The sequence below is a fragment of the Cervus canadensis genome, chromosome 12, assembly GCF_019320065.1.
Source record: "Cervus canadensis isolate Bull #8, Minnesota chromosome 12, ASM1932006v1, whole genome shotgun sequence".
Classification (NCBI taxonomy): domain Eukaryota; kingdom Metazoa; phylum Chordata; class Mammalia; order Artiodactyla; family Cervidae; genus Cervus; species Cervus canadensis.
The window spans coordinates 22,333,475-22,349,624 of NC_057397.1; the positions used below are offsets into that span (position 1 = coordinate 22,333,475).

Consider the following 16,150-nt stretch of genomic DNA (forward strand, 5'->3'; position numbering starts at 1 on the left):
TGCTAAGAATTAACAAAGAAATGCTTTTAGATTTGCTGGAATTAAGTATGTGAAAAGAGGAACTGCCAAATGGGGAGTCGCCGTGTATTTTCTTTACCTTACTGAAGGTAGAGGACCTTAGGACAGGAAAGTCAAAGGTGAAGAAGCAATTTTTCCTATCATACTGAAAGAGGTGCTATGAGAAATCAAAAAAATATTTTTTTTTCCTGCAACTGGTTCCTGGCCAGATTATTAATTGCATTTTCAGAATTAATCTCTTTCTTTCAAAGATGCATCACTGTTTAACTGATGAATTTGAGATGAAATGACATCTGTGAGCTCATCACTCTGGTCCAGGTGTATGGTCAAAGGAGGGTTTTCAGCAAAGTTTTAGACAAGTAGCCCAAAGAGAACGTCTAAAAAAATAATTTACAGGACTGATGGACAGTAAGTGCCAAAGGAACGCTTAATGCCAATTTTATCTCATATGAATAAGAAACATGATTGACCTATACATTCTAACAGCCTTTGGGAGATTCTTTGTTTGAATTCTCGCCTGAATTAAAGTTTTGATGCACAACATTTTGACTTTTTTATTTACAATTTCTATCCTTCCTTTCAAGGTACAAAAGTTTTAAAACAAAACAAAAGAAACCCTAGAACTTTACATTTCAACAACCAAGTATTGTCCTAGAGGAAGCTATTAGAATCTTATATTTATCAAATGAGAAAATATTTAAAATTCAAAGAGAAAAAATGTTATACCAAATAGAAATTTATCATCTGTTAAAATTTCAGGAAGATCTACATTATCTAAAGCCATTCTATAATTTTTATTCATATATTTTTGTGGAGTTCACATATCTTTTTCTTACAGCAAACATAACACTGTAGGCCATGAGAAGCTGCAGTACTATTGTTTAATTAGCAGCAAATGAATATTTTATAACTGGGTAACTGGACAATAAATAGCCTGCTTCTTTGGATGTGGATGTTTAAAATGTAGTCTCGCTGCAGCTTCATAATGTGATTGCTATTTTACAGAGCTTATACACACACAGAAAATATGATCTTTGTCTATATTTTATACAAACACAACAGTAGTTTGTGAATACATTTTAAGTACATGATATACAGGATAAGCCACTTGATTTCCCGGTATCACAGAAGAGCGAATTTTAAATGCAATAAAAATATACATAATGCAGCCTGGAATGCAGTTTCTCTTTTCTATTTTGACTCAAAACTTTATCATCAGAACATTTTTAGAGTACTAGTCCAAACACTTTTTCGTCAGCTAAAAATACAATTTCAGCAGTCCAGCTTATGTTCAGGCATGATGCAATCCATTTCCGAATGGATGCCCAGTTTTTGTTAAATTCAAAGGGCTGTTAGTAACGTACAGCACGTTCTTCACTCCACACCGTATTATAAAGCCCGTGTTTCTTTCCGAGTCACGGTCACCTTTGTGGACAAAGCTGGGTTTGTTCTGGTATAACATTTGCACGTCCAAGGTTTCCTTTTGCAAGTGCACATGAATACATTGTGGTGGGTGGTGTAAAAGTCTTGTTAAAGACAAATGAAGTCACAGTATAAAAATATATTGTACACGTTTACACCTAACGCAGTCCTTTTTATTTTTCCTATGGATAAAAAAAAAAATACGACTGAACGAGACAGAGAAATCTGTAGCACCATGAAGAGTTGTATCCCAAGTTACATTAGCAGCATGATCCAACAGAATATTGAAGGAGTGTTTCTGAGAAGATACACATTCATTCTGGGTCATCTGTACCACTGAAGCTTATACAATGAAGTGTTTTACACATTAGCAATAGTTCTGTCCTTTCTAAGTTAGGTAACTTATCAAAAGACACTGCCTTCCGTCCTCAGAGGGTTGACAATATTGCAGAAGGGCCAGGGGTGATAGGAACGTGCCTTGCCCATTGTGGGTCGTATCATCTGGATGTATATAGGATCAGAAAGGAGCTCTGCATGGGTTCTCAGCACAGAGCTACACAACACAGCTTAACATGGATCTATGGGATCACCACAGACTATCTGTGTGATTGACATGGCTGCTGACACAGTGTGAGAAAAATAAGACAAGGTCTCAACGTAGGCACTCATTTCTCAGAGGTAACAGTCTGCCATTGCTAATGAAGAATACATGACGTCTAAAAGATCTCCTCCAATGTCACCTGGATCTCAGTAGGCTGGAAGCAACTTGGGTGAATATTTTTTTTTTTTTTTTTTTGTATTTTAACTTACATACTGGGAAGACAGTGTGTTTTGAGACACGTAAACCTTGTAAAAAAATAAACCATTGTAAAACCTTATGAAAAGACACACACTGATTCTGTGCAATATAGCAAATTGATAAGAAAACACTGTAAAACTGTACCTGTTAAAATACCGTCTACCATTCTTGAACACAAAGCATTATATATCAAAGGCCTATATATCTATCCTCTAATGGCACTTGAAACAAATTATAATAAGTCTTAAAATAAAAGGCATAACCTATAAGAAAGTTTTTCTGTAAAGGTTTAGATTCGTTTTGAAAGTGCTATATCTTGTAATATGTGTAGTATAGAGGCTGACCAAGCTCTATTTTTTAAAAAAATATTGGCCTATATATGTGTATTGCTTACTAGATGAATAATCCTGAAAATATGTACTTTTTAACATTCATTATTAGCTTAATAAAGCAGTCAGCTCTGGCTCATGTTTTCAGTCAGTATATGGTTTTTAAAAACCGCTACTGTCCAAATTAACACAATATATCACTATGTTGCACAAGTGACGAAGAAGAATAAAACACAAGCAACACATCCGCAAAAATACATAGTTTGGAAGAAACACCTACATGAAATTAACAAGTTGCACAAAGAGTAGCGCGTGATCAGTCAGGACACGAACAACGAAACTTGGTAACAGGGTTGTAAGATGCATGTTGTAGCAGTGACCAGCAGCTATCAAGGTGATGTTTGGGTCCATCCGTGGAGAATATTGCTTATAGTGTCAGTATCCTTCCATGCTCGTAAACTTCAGTATCTGGTGATCTTAATTTGTACAAACACGTGGAAGGTCGAACTGAATGAGGTTCAATATCTTGTCTGAGGTCCAAATTCTAAACTGAGATATTTTTACTTAATAACAATCCCTTTAAAAAACAAACCAACCAACCAACCCAAGCAAAGGCACTACTAGAAATTTCGAGGATGATGATTCTGGCCACTGGAGAATGAAAACGGAATTGGCAATCATTATTTTTAATCACATCCAGTTGACATCGAAAGTGTCAATTTTCTTTTTAAGGAAAAAAAAAAAAAAAAAGAGCCAGTTCGGTGTTACAGCCTTGTCAGACCATTGTGCAATTAAAATAAAATGAGTCTACCTCATGTTTAATAGAGATTCTCTCAAAGGGGGTTTAGTGACCACTACAGTCAGTTTAAAAAATGAATGAGCTGAATTCCCTCTTACTTGGAAGTGTGATTTCAAGTCTGTGGGAAAGCAACAGGCAAAGGGGTGTGTACACGTGAAAATAGAGTCCACAATTTCAGCCCTGGTGCCCTGGAAGGTATGCTGGGCGAGAATTAGGCTAAAAATATATATATACACCTACATGGCGCCATTCCCCATTTCCAAAATGCTTTATTTAATAAATCCTGGTACTCCCTTTTTACTTTTTTATTAGCAGTGAAATACAGCCCACCAAAAGGCCAACATCTCAGTTCGTTCATCTGACTTCTCTTTAAGCAAATTTTAGACAAAAATAAAGTAGTGCTTCCACACTTGTGATTCGTGATTTCTATTTAAAAACAGGTTTTCTATTTATTTGTGCTCTGTCACCAAAATTTTTTTTCTTTTCTTTTTTCTTTTCCTCTCAACGGTGATTAAAGCAATATTGAACACTAATCATTCAACTAATGATTTAAGTAAGCAATCTGTTTCATAGAAACTAAAGCGGGCCGCAACACAGCAGAGCTAAAAGCCTACTTTGAGAGCAAACAGTCTCCTAGGCAAACGCTCAGGAGCAGTTTGAAAAATTTTTAAATGTATTTCCTTATTAACATATATAATTTTAATGCCTTTGGAACACACTTTTTTTTTAATAAAATGTAACTTTTAATAATAAAATTTAAATACATACGTATAAAAACTACTGCTCCTGGGATTTAAAAAAAACAAAACAAATAGGAGCATGATAAAAATACTGGAGCCAAAGCTCCGTACGAGAGCAACTCTGATTCTATGAAGTGCGATACACGTGTGTGTACATATATATCATATATAGTGAAACCCCCATTTACATTATTACAATTTACATCTCTCCACAAATTATACTATTCCCCAATAGTTTAAATAACGCATTATATTCAGTAATCTGCACTCATCTTTAGAACTTCTTGGTAAACATGGAGATCCGCAGTGATAGCTGGCCCTGTCAAAGGGAAGAGAAGCTTCCACACAGGGCTCATGAGTGCTCAGAAATATTTTTTTTTTTTTAAAAGAGATATATACTCTTCTATAAACCCTCCCTCCTCAAACCCACCCCGACAGACAGGGTCCCCAAATAAGGTGTTAACAAGTGCTTAATAAGATATGTTTCTTAGGTTGATGCCCCCAACCGATTATTGGAAAAATAGCATAATAGTTTGACCTTTGAGAAAATGTGCTGGCTGTCTAAAGCGAGGAAAGCCTGTGATAACTACTGTGTTCACGGAACACCACGCTCCTGTTCACATCACCGAAGACAGGGCTTGTTTCACTGTGCTCTCCTCCCTCCCTCTGTGCATTCAGCTTCTTTGTGATGTCCCTCCCACTTTCCCAGGGACTTGTAAAAGTGGGGTTTACAGTATTTTCTTTTAGTCACTTAAATTTTGTGATCCTTCCTCAAATAGTTTTTGAATGCATTTAACTTTAAAGCCTCTGCCCAAAAACAGCAGGGAAAATGAATTAACACTGATGAGAAAGATACCACAGTGCGGGGTGGCGGTGGCTGGAGCGCAGGTTGTTCTCTTTTCTGCTTTTGGTGCTCAGGGAGAGAAAACTGAATCAAAGGGAGCAAGAAGTGATGTAAGTGATATGCTATGACCTGACCCCTCATTTCCACCCTGGCAACAGGGGACGTGGTCCCCACACAAGTCCCTAGCAGAGTGGCAGGCCTGCCTGGGGTCTCTCACCCTAGAAGATGGGACTGCCCCACCCCCGGGATAAGCACACCTGTGTTCCCCAACAGCTCTGGACTCTGGACCAAATGTGTAGTGAGATGCCAAGGGAAATGGCTGGCTGTCCTCGACCTACCCTCTGACCATGAAAGATGGAGAAGATGAAAGAGACGCACCTAAAGACTGACGCTGAAGACTCTTGACGCCATAGACTATTAGCATGAATGCAACAGCAAGACAGCAACAAGGATAAAGCGTGGCAAACATCCTGTGTACTAATTTAAGGCCAACTCTTAAGTAACATGGACTGCCGGGTCACCTTCCTAGGGGGTCTCTGTTTGCTACAAACACTGGTGCGCTTTGTGTCTAGGATCTGTTTTTCTTACACGTGCATGAAAAAGACAGCAAACATTTGAGCCAGACAATAGCAAGTCTTCAAAATATACTGACCTGAAATTATGGTAATATCTAAGAAACATATGCTATGTCCCCAGACTGGATTCTAAATTCATTTGAAGCATTTGCTTATTAATCCATTTAGAGGCTAGTAAAATTTTTTTAAACTCTCAGGTCATTCATGTACATTTTAGAAAACTTACATTCTGTAGCAAAATATTTTTAAGGAGCCAAATGTCAAAAGGTAGAGCCATTGATCTCGGACAAAAATGCAAAGTTTAAGATCCAACAGTAAGTCAGAACATGGGATTCGTAAGACTTGACTGCTAATAATGGCTTTCCTATATGAGAAATCGTCTTAAAATATGACAGTTGGCAGTGAATCAGGACAAAATACCCAGGTAAACATAGCTGAACACAAATGGTTCTGAAGCTCATTTAAAAAGCTAGTTTCTATTTTATACTGGCTTAATGAAAATTGGTACTATACAGAAGCAGAAACTGTGATACTGTCTTAAAGTAGGCACTAAAACCAGAATGGTCAGCTAAGGCAGGGCTGCACGTACGTTTCGGCCATCGATGCGCACGCTGGGACTCTACTGGAAAGCCTGGTGGAAACGGGGCAGGGTTGTGCTCGTGCTCAGACTACTGGTGAAGGCTGCGGACAGCGAGTGCAGAGAGCCCAGCCCTATGGTGCTGGCAGGATCCGGCAGGTCCTGGCTCTGCGGGGGGAGCTGAGACACGGAAGAGTGTGCCTCCTCCTGGGAGTAGCTCATCCCCAGGCTCCCCACCGAGATCGGGTTATAGGGAGGGCCGTTTAACGGTATGAAATTGAACAGCTGAGAGAAATCCAATGCTGGTGTGTTCAGGGGGTCACTGATGGAGATGGAGCTTTTGGACAGGGAGAGGTCCCCCGCGCTGTCCTCCAGGGACCCGAGCTGTGGCTCCAACCCCAGTTTGGACGAGGACGCTGGAGAGTCCTGGGAGGAGGAGGGCATGCCGCCCTGCAGCTCCATCAGGTAGCTCTCAATCTCCCCCTTCAAGGGCTGTTCTTTTTCGGGAATAGAGATGGCGTATGAGGTAGAACTGAACGGGTACTTGAAGGAAAGGTGGTGGGAGGGGTGGACAGCATCCATGTCTATGGGGCACGTCATGCCCAAAGGCAGGGTGGTGATCATCTGGTGGGCAGAGCCCGAGCTCTGCACGGACTGGAACGGAGTGTTGTAGAGGTTCAGCTGCAGCGTGCTGGGGAACGGCTTGGACAGCAGCTCGCTGGAGGGCAGCGACATCACCGGGAGGAGCTCGTCCTTGATGGGCACCGACACGTTGCAGGTGAAGGGATCCAGGAAGTCCACGGGCTCCGTCTTGACCTTCAGGAGCTCCTGGTTGTGGCTCTTCTTCATGTGCCGCGTCAGGTGATCCTTGCGCCCGAACCTCTGAGCGCAGTACTGGCAGAGGAAGTCCTTCCTTCCCGTGTGCACCACCATGTGTCGGCGCACGTCCTTGCGCGTGTAGAAGCGGCGGTCGCAGTGCTCGCATGGGTGCTTCTTCTCCTTCACGCCGCCCGCCGACTTGCCCGCGTGCGACTTCAGGTGCTCCAGCAGCACGCCGGTGCTCTCGAACGTCTGCAGGCACACCTTGCAGGTGAGGTCGCCGCTCGTGGCCGCGTGCAGGGCCAGGTGCCGCTTGAAGCCCAGCTTGGTGTTGTAGCTCTTGCCGCACTCTTCGCACTTGAACGTCTCTTTGTTGGGGTCGTGCGTGTGCAGGTGGTTCTTCAGGTGGTCCTTCCGGTGAAACATTTTCTCGCAATAGTTACACTTGTGGGTTTTCTCGGGAGAGTGCGTAGCCATGTGCCTTGAACACAGACATATTCTGTCAGCGTTATGGTAAGAACGGCCTGGCCTCCCTGTTCAAACGGAAGCTAAGCTGCTAGGCTAACACAGACCGGCCCTACTCACGGACACTCTCTAACTCGCTACGCGTCTGCTACAAAGGGTAGTTAACACACCTAAACACTGCAGACCTGGAACCATCTAAGTCGCCACTTTAGTTCTCGCTGGTTTTTAGTGATTGCATACGCAACTGAGCAAGACAGAATATACTCACGTTAACGTCCATACCCTTCTCTTGCAATTTCTTTGTACAAACGGACATTCTACTCTCGTTTAAGCATTGCATTAAAAAAGATCCAAAAGCACTAACACATAAAAGTCTGTGACTTAGAATGCTAAAACTAATCTACTTAAACATTTCTCTCTGCAAGTCAGCGGAAAGAGGTGGATACAAATATATACGTTAACAATGGCTTCAAATAGCCAACATAATAGAAAATAGAATCTGAAAGACAAATAGAGTTTAATACCTTTGTAATTTGTACTTAGAAACAAAGGCTTTCGTGCAGTCTTGTTGTATGCACTTGTAGGGCCTCTCTCCTGTGTGAGAGTAGGAGTGCACCTTTAATTTCTCAACACTGTTAAAGGCCTTGTCACACAGTTGGCAAGGAAAGTTTTTTCTTGGTTTGGTTTCACCACGCTTACGTTTCCCTGAAGGGACTTTCTGGGTATCTCTTACTTCTGACAAATCACCAGGAATGACAGTGGCCATCGCAGCCTAAAGCAGGCCTTCTTGTTGGACACTTGGGAACTGCCCAACTCCACTAAATGATTTAGCTTTAGGTGGCTTCTCAAGTTTCATGTGGTCGTAAAAGAAAGCAAAAAGGGACTGGAAAAAAAAATAAGAAACAACTAGTTTGTAACTAGATTTAATTTTTAAAAGTTTTACTTGCTATGTGATGCTTTTGAATTAAAAAAGAAAGAAGAAACCATAAAATGGATTCAGCTGGTCTAATGTAATATCTGTAGGCTTCTTTTATATTTGTCAAAATACATATTAAGGCATTGCTCAGAATGAACAGTTCACAGATCCCCTGAGATCCCACCTGACAAACGTCGTACTCAGGGAGAGCAGCAGGGAACCCTCGGGAATTATCAGGACGTGCCACTGAAAGTAGCATCATTAAAGCTTCACTTTTTACAAGGACCCAGAGAACATAAATCTCGCTGAGAACATAAAAATGTTTCCACGTATGTTTTAATGTCTAAAAATCCTCTTAATTTGTGCGAGGTGGCTCTAGTCACAATTTGTGTTGTAGAAAAATAAAGCTAATCAGCCAAAAACTCTTTTAGGCACCTTGTGAACCATTCAGTCCAGGGAAGGAGTTCTCAAGACAGAGACACCAGAGGCCTGAAAGAGCTGAACTCATTGCCCAAGGTGAAAATCAATTCTTTACATCAGTGTCATCACACGCAGAGGGGTTTCTGACTCAAGAGTAGACATGACTTGTCTTCAGGACAAATATGCATTCTTGAGGTGGTGAAATGTTTTGGTGTTATGTTAGGTGAGGGTCATGGCTCCCTGTCTCTTGGGTGGAAGCAATGATTTGGCTGAAGTAACTTTCCCCACCGTCTTTCACATCACAGAAGACGACGCTGTTCATCGGGCACCCAAGGAGAGCGGATGAGCCAGATACAGGGGACTAGTCTCTGACACACCTGTGACCTGTGACAGGGGTGAGCACAATACTTGGGCAGGGGTACATCAGTGTGGAGGTGTCAGTTCGAAAAAGGTGGGTCAGAGTTTCAACTCACTATCAGTGCTTTGAGAAAGAAAGAATGAAATGTATATCGTGTATGGCAAAGCATATGTCTACTTAAAAACTTACATTGACTGAAACCCTTGAAAACTTGTGGACAAGAGATAGTAAATATTATCAACTGTATTTCTCAGAGGAAGAAACCAGTTCCCAAAAGATCCATTTGATATTAAAAAGTTAAACGATTCCTCAAGGTTCGTGAATGCTAGTTTTTAGCAGGGTACTATATTTCTAAGAGACACAGAACTAATAATACTGGCAACCTCTTTCAAAAAGATCTGATTTTAAATTGAAAATTGGCAGGTGGCTAAATGTTATCAACTACTGATCAACTGGATTTCTCATCCTATTATATATTCAAAAAACAATGAAAACCAGTTTTTTTCTATCACTTGTGTTTTGGCATCAGACTGACACTTGCCCTCACTAAAAGTGGATGGATTTAACCTACATTTTTGTAAAATTAAGTGTACATTGCAATTGATCCTATTGTATTTTAATATAGAGGATGTCCCTAAACAGTCAAAATACAGCAATCATCGCTCATGTGACTGAAGTGTAAAGCATGTGCATGAGTTAGTCGGCGTCTGATTCACATAGCCTTTCTTTTTCGGTAGGCAGACACAACAAGGCTTTCCTTCACGCCTGTTTCCTCTGCAGTTTAAACATGACATTAACACTTTTTTCACACAACTGCAGGGTACAAACTCAAGTTCCCACATACTGTGGAATTATGTGAGAAATAAATATCAAAAGATATTGGAAAATAACCCACATATTTTCAAGTACAATGTGACCGTTACCAAGAAAGACCTTAGACTTGGTCATCAAAAGCCACAAGAAGGTGAAGAGACTGAAAAAACACAGAGGGTTATTGCAGAGAAGACAGCATTTGTACCCAGCGATTGTGTGAAAGCTGGATAAATCTTAATTACATTGAATTAGTGCACAGTGCTTTTTGGGTAGACTATATCCTTCTACTTTTCTATCTATTCATTCTATTAATTTTTAAGAGTTTGCTATTTTGAGAAACTCCAACTAAAAATCTTAATTTATCTACTTAAAAGTTGTAATATGTATTAGAACTATATGTAACTCTGTTCTGTATTTTCCAAGTCTATATGTGCTATCATACTTTTCATAATTTAAAAAATAAAAAAAATTTTTTTTAAAGTGACATTAACACAATTAATGCAACTGACATCACTACTGCTAACACAATGTGTTCCCTCTGGTTTTAGATTTTTTTGAATCTTTTTGAATCTTGTTCTTTTCCTGTTACATTTTCATTCAAGACACAGCTTCTCTGCCTCTCTCAGAAATATCTAAACAGCTATTCTGCTGTAACCAGTAAAGACAAGGTAAGTTGGTATAAAGCATTCTGCCAAAGCAGGAAAAAAGAGTAATGTTGACTATCTGATTTCCTAACATGATGCTTTTGTGCATCTATTTAGAATGGTGTGGGAAACAAGCTGTTAAATTTTGCAACTGTTAAGTCAACAGGGAATACAAAGTATCTAAACCCCCATGTATAACTAATATCTGAAAATATTTCAAAGACTGGTCATATTTTGCCATTATCATGTTAGAAGAACCTAACCATAATTGGGCAGAGAATTCCAGTTGAGAAAAACAGTTTTTAAGTTACTGAAAAAAATGTACAAAAACTGCATCATGATGCAGCAAACAATTGATCCTATGAAAATTGGTGACACTCAATACGGAGTAACACAAGAATTCTGTTATCTTTGGATGTACAGACTGAGCAATGAAGAATTGCATATTTCAAATATTACACTTTTCTAAGACCAGCTGAAATTTTTTCATGGCTAACAATATCATTTAACTCAATATATTGCAAAACTTAAATTACTTACAGTGCATTTAAAAACTATAGGATAAAGTTGTGACTCAACATTGTATAAAAATCCAAATTCATAATATGCATATCAACCAAATACGTCAAAGATACATGCATAGAACTGCAGTGATTTTTGTTCAATGCATACCTGATGATGGATGGACGAAGCCTCAGACCTTGATCTTAGCCAGTCCCATTGACTCTTCGTGGAAGAGAGCGGAATCCAGTCCTTCCCATTTTGGCCAACCTATGAAACAAAAAATAAGCATGGACTACACTCTAAACGGAACCAGTCCGTAAGTGATGGAAAATACGGGATCAGAGAATGGCAATTTCATGACACATGCTTTCATTCAGTACTCGGCTGAAGAGTCATGCATTAATTTTCACCAGTTGCAAATCTTTATTAGTTCTGAGCACATTTACATGACCAAATTAAGGCAGAAATGAAAAGTAAGACAGTATTACCTAGATAAATGGCATCTCATGATGCTGAATGACCCCACACTTCTTCCCCAAATTCAATTTTTTAATCCTAACTCGCCTACTCAGAGAAATGCCTATTAGGGTCACTGTAAACCAAATGGATCAAATTTTCATGAAGCTCAGCACTACTCAAGAACAGACAAGCTCGGTTCTCTCTTGGGGACAGTGCACCAGCAGCCTGAGCTCAGAACAGCAGCGGGCTCCCTAAGGAGAGCACCTCCCAAGCTCACACTGCCTGTGCTTGTGCAACACGGGCTTCTCTAAGCTACACGTGTGTTACCTGCAAGAGCCCACTTTATTTCCCAGGATGCTGCAAGCACTGCATGTGACAACTGCTGACATGTGGCAATAACCTTGCACTCCTTAGATTTCAAAAGCATGCAAGGGAAGTTAAATATAGGTTTGCTACAGGAGAAGGGGTGTTTTAAGAGATCGATGTTGAAAAATCTTAAAATATCTTAAAAATGCCTATTAGTAGCAAGATCCTTAGGAGACTAAGAACACGCATAAAAAAAAATCTGCTAATAATTCCTGATTGTACAAGTAAATCTGAAAAGAACAAATAGCAGAAATGGTCAAAGAGAAGGGGAAAAAAAGTAGAATTCTTTATTACAGTGAGTACAGGGCACAGAGAAATAAGTAAACCCTAAGTGGTTTAAAGATAACAATTCAGAAATCATGATTATGAGAATCTGAGGAGAATATAAATCAAATACTTGAAACAAAATAAGCTTCCCCAATGACAAGCTAAATGACAATAATTTTACTTAACATTCTAAGTGAAGTGAAGTGAAAGTCACTCAGTTGTGTCCAAATCTTGCAACCCCATTGACTGTAACCTGCCAGGTCCCTCTGTCCATGGAGCTCTCCAGGCAAAAATACTGGAGTGGGTTACCATTTCCTTCTCCAGGGGATCTTCCCGACCCAGGAATTGAACCTGAGTCTCCTGCATTGCAGGCAGATTCTTTACCGACTGAGCTATGAGGGAAGCCCTAAGATTCTAAACACACATCTAATTAATTCCCCCTGAAATCAAGTTTTCAAATACTTTAAGAATTTGATGATCTGCAGATACAATATTTAATAGAGGGCATTCAAGCATCAATACAAAAATACTACAGGTATATGTGAAAGCAGTTATTATTCTCATAGTTTAAAAGACAAGAGAAAACAAAAATTTAGGCTAATAAAGGATGCTCAACAAAGTTAAAGCAAAGGCTCCATTTTTTGGAAAAGCACAGAACATGCATAAATGGAAGAACTGAATTCTGCACCTCAAAATTGCAAAATGATAAAATAAACTTGGTGAATACTTACTTGCCCAGGGCACATACTGGGTTTTTGGTAGGGTAATTAAGAATATGAAAGCCTTTGTTGCACGTTATGCTAATTCAATAATATAAATGCCTTACATAGTGGAGGGTGTTTTCATCTCTATTACCTCCCTGGAACTCAACAGGTCTAAGAGGCAGATGCTTTTATCACTATGTCCATTTTAAAGTGAGAGGCCCAGAGAAGTTGAACATCTTGACAGCATATATGTGGTCAAGAAGGGGCCAGTGTCCTATGTCGGTCTTATTTTACCGCTCTGTAAAAGGGCAGGCTGGCAAACCAATGTGCAAGTGGATAAATCCTGTCATTACACTTAAAAGGCATGAAGGAATAGGGGATGGTCCTCTTTTCTCTATCAGAGCTGCCAATATGACTCCCAAACAGACACACCTTTAAGATTTAAAAAGCTTGTTTTAAATGATGACAGTTTGTAAAGTAAATTTAAGATAATTTAAATAGCAGTTAAAGTAACAAGTAGCATATCTGTCTCAGTGGATAGTGATTCATAGGTAGAAACAAAAATCTAAAACCAAAGTAGACTAGTGAACAATAAATTTAATTTTTTTCTTTTTCCCCCAACCAATATAAATTTTACTGCATCTCAAATACATCCATAAAATTTTTATTTATGCTTACTGTTCAATGGCATTTGTAATAAAGAAAAAACCCTTTAGAGTCAAAATAATTCAGTACAGCTTAAAATTACATCTATTTTGATTTGAAATGTTACAAGAGTCTACAAATTACCCCGCTTACATATTTTACAGCCTGAAATAAAATAACAGACATCATTTTCATTCATTTTATCACAAAACATAATTCCAAAGTCATGGTTAATTTCCCTGAATTCAGCCTAATTATTTTGGGTTCTTATGAGTGGCTAATTATTTCCTCAAACAAAGGAAACCAGAAGCTGTTTAGAGTTTATAACTATTTGGCTTGGCATAATAAACATAAATATACAGTTTCCATTCATGGATTCCTAACTAAAATGTCAACTAAAATTACCTGTGTATTCTCTTTTATACTGTTAAGAAAGTCTTAAACAAACCATCATGACTCCTCTGAAAAGGCTGCAATGAAATTCGCACTCCAGTTTTTCTTTTTTACATATCGAAGATGGGTTACCATGCTTTTCCAAATAATTAAAGTTCTTTGTCTTGATCTAAAGAATCATGGAGCAAGGTAGAAAACGTACATATACCTATTTTAAATTACCCTAAGATGAAGTAACACTCTTCAGAATACCTGCCCAGTTTTTGCTGGTTTCAGAACAGATGTTATTTTTCCTAGGGCGACTTTGCATACACAAAAACAATAATTAAAGGGAATATAGTGTGTGCGTGCACACACACAGGTTTATTATCTCCCTGTGTTTTACATTCTGAAATGGTGACTCATGCAGAAAAATAACAAGCGAAATGAATCATACATCAGAGGGTCTACTAAAATGAATTCCTATGAGGATGCTGACAAAAGAAAAAGCTTGAATTAAAACTATTTCTGTACTTTGTACTTTAAGTTTCACAGTTCTGATAGTCGTTTCTCTGAGAGCTGTGAGTTTTGACAACACTTACCTGCATCGATAACTCTTTCATGTTTAAGCTAGAAGTCAAGCATATACTTTGCTAATTAAGGGCAAAAGCCATCATAATCAAAGTTTCAGTCTCCTTTATGCTAATCATAAAACACCATTAGTAAACAATTAAGAAGATGTCAACATTTGCTTAAAACATGTTTTTCATGTATAGTAAACAAGTGGGTTGGAAAAGGAAATTTACTAGTAATTAATACTTCATATGTATAAAACACGATAAAGCTTTGAATAATGTGAAAGAAATTACTAACACGACAACATAATTGAAGTCAATTCTGAGGGGCAACAGCATACCTAGAACACTTCTTTGATACGGTATGGTAATGTGCAAATTTTTACAGCATTCGGTTTGTGCAGGTCTGTAAAACCCCTTATTAAGAATAATAACTTATCTTTTAAGTATAAAAACCTAAAACAGAAGTAAAAGTAGACTGTAGGCAGCATTGGGGCAGGAGCTGTGTTAGTTCTATCTACTGCTGTTTCCTATAAAAGGAAGTAAAATTTTTGTTGAGTGAATGAAAATAATTAAAGCAAGACAAGTGCTTTCCAGCAAGGAAGTGAACTTACAGGCTCAATCCCCATGGCAGACGCAGGACAGAATGCAGGTATCTAAGTTCAAGTAAAAAATAATACAGTGTGGATATAACTTGGTCCAATAAACTAAACTTAAGCCACTAGAAAGGGACTTTGTAAACAGCTGTTTGTAAGGCCTTAGATTAAAACAACAGTCAAGTGAAGATAAGTGAAAGTTGCTCAGTTGTGTCTGACTCTTTGTGACCCCATGGACTATACAGTCCATGGAATTCTCCAGGCCAGAATACTGGAGTGGGTAGCCTTTCCCTTTCCAGGGGATCTTCCCAACCCAGGGATTGAACCCAGTAACTGCAGTTAAAACCTGTCTGAAATACTCATTTTGTTTCACAGAACAAGCATTCTCTGACTGACTTTACTGCTAAGAAATCAATTAGTATGAGTGTATAATATCAGTTTGGTCCCCATTCATTCCTAAAGCAAGTTTTTAAAGTGAAGACATGCCTGGAGCCTGCGTCCGTGCCTGGCATGGAGCAGAAGGATGGCTAGACGGTTAGGCGGTTAGAGAGTCTGCGATGCCACACGACAGAATGGAGCAGGGCACGTGCCCAGAAGCAGGAGACACGGCAGTGAGCAGGGCTGTGCCTGACCTGGCCCGCCAAGTTGTTGGCACCCAAATGTCTCATTTTACACCCGGAATACTGATAATCACAGACTTAATCTTCCTATCTTTGATGTCATTAATGAAAATCGGTCAACTATGAGGACGCCTTTTTGAAACTGCTGTATGTGTTATTTTCAACGTTTGAGCAATTCATTAAAAAGCAGTTCTAGGACAACCCTTCTGAAATTTACCACGCGATAAAGCCCTACAATATTTCGAAAGACTTTTACATTTAATATACAAATACTGAAAGCCGACAGAGAAGTGAAAGGAACTGCAGACCTATTTGTGCTTAAGAACCAAGAGGAAAAAGTCAACGAATTCCAAAGTGGCATCAACAAACCCCGATGTCAGTTCTCTCATCTGCACAATGAGGGTGTTCCTTTTGGGGCCACCTTGAACTTGGGTGTGGACTGTTTTATTTTATTTTCTAGAGTCCCCAGAAGAAAGAACAGATAGCTGGATGAATAAAACAGAC

At 39.2% G+C, this 16,150-nt stretch overlaps 1 protein-coding gene across 3 annotated transcripts in view; it reads right to left on the reverse strand.

Annotated features, from left to right (window-relative positions):
- Positions 1 to 1,044: 1,044 nt before the first annotated feature.
- The window catches only part of PLAG1 (PLAG1 zinc finger), a 49,339-nt gene continuing 34,233 nt past the window's right edge, over positions 1,045 to 16,150 (reverse strand). For 2 of the 3 annotated variants that reach the window (XM_043484074.1, XM_043484075.1), the window contains 3 exons: positions 11,211 to 11,309; positions 7,912 to 8,270; positions 1,045 to 7,403 (listed from right to left, as the gene is read on the reverse strand). In XM_043484074.1, the coding sequence (XP_043340009.1) occupies positions 6,146 to 7,403; positions 7,912 to 8,153 (1,500 nt within the window). In that variant the 5' untranslated portion in view covers positions 8,154 to 8,270; positions 11,211 to 11,309 and the 3' untranslated portion in view covers positions 1,045 to 6,145. The remainder of the gene's footprint in view (positions 7,404 to 7,911; positions 8,271 to 11,210; positions 11,310 to 16,150) is intronic. The other variant, XM_043484076.1, reaches the window with a different exon arrangement.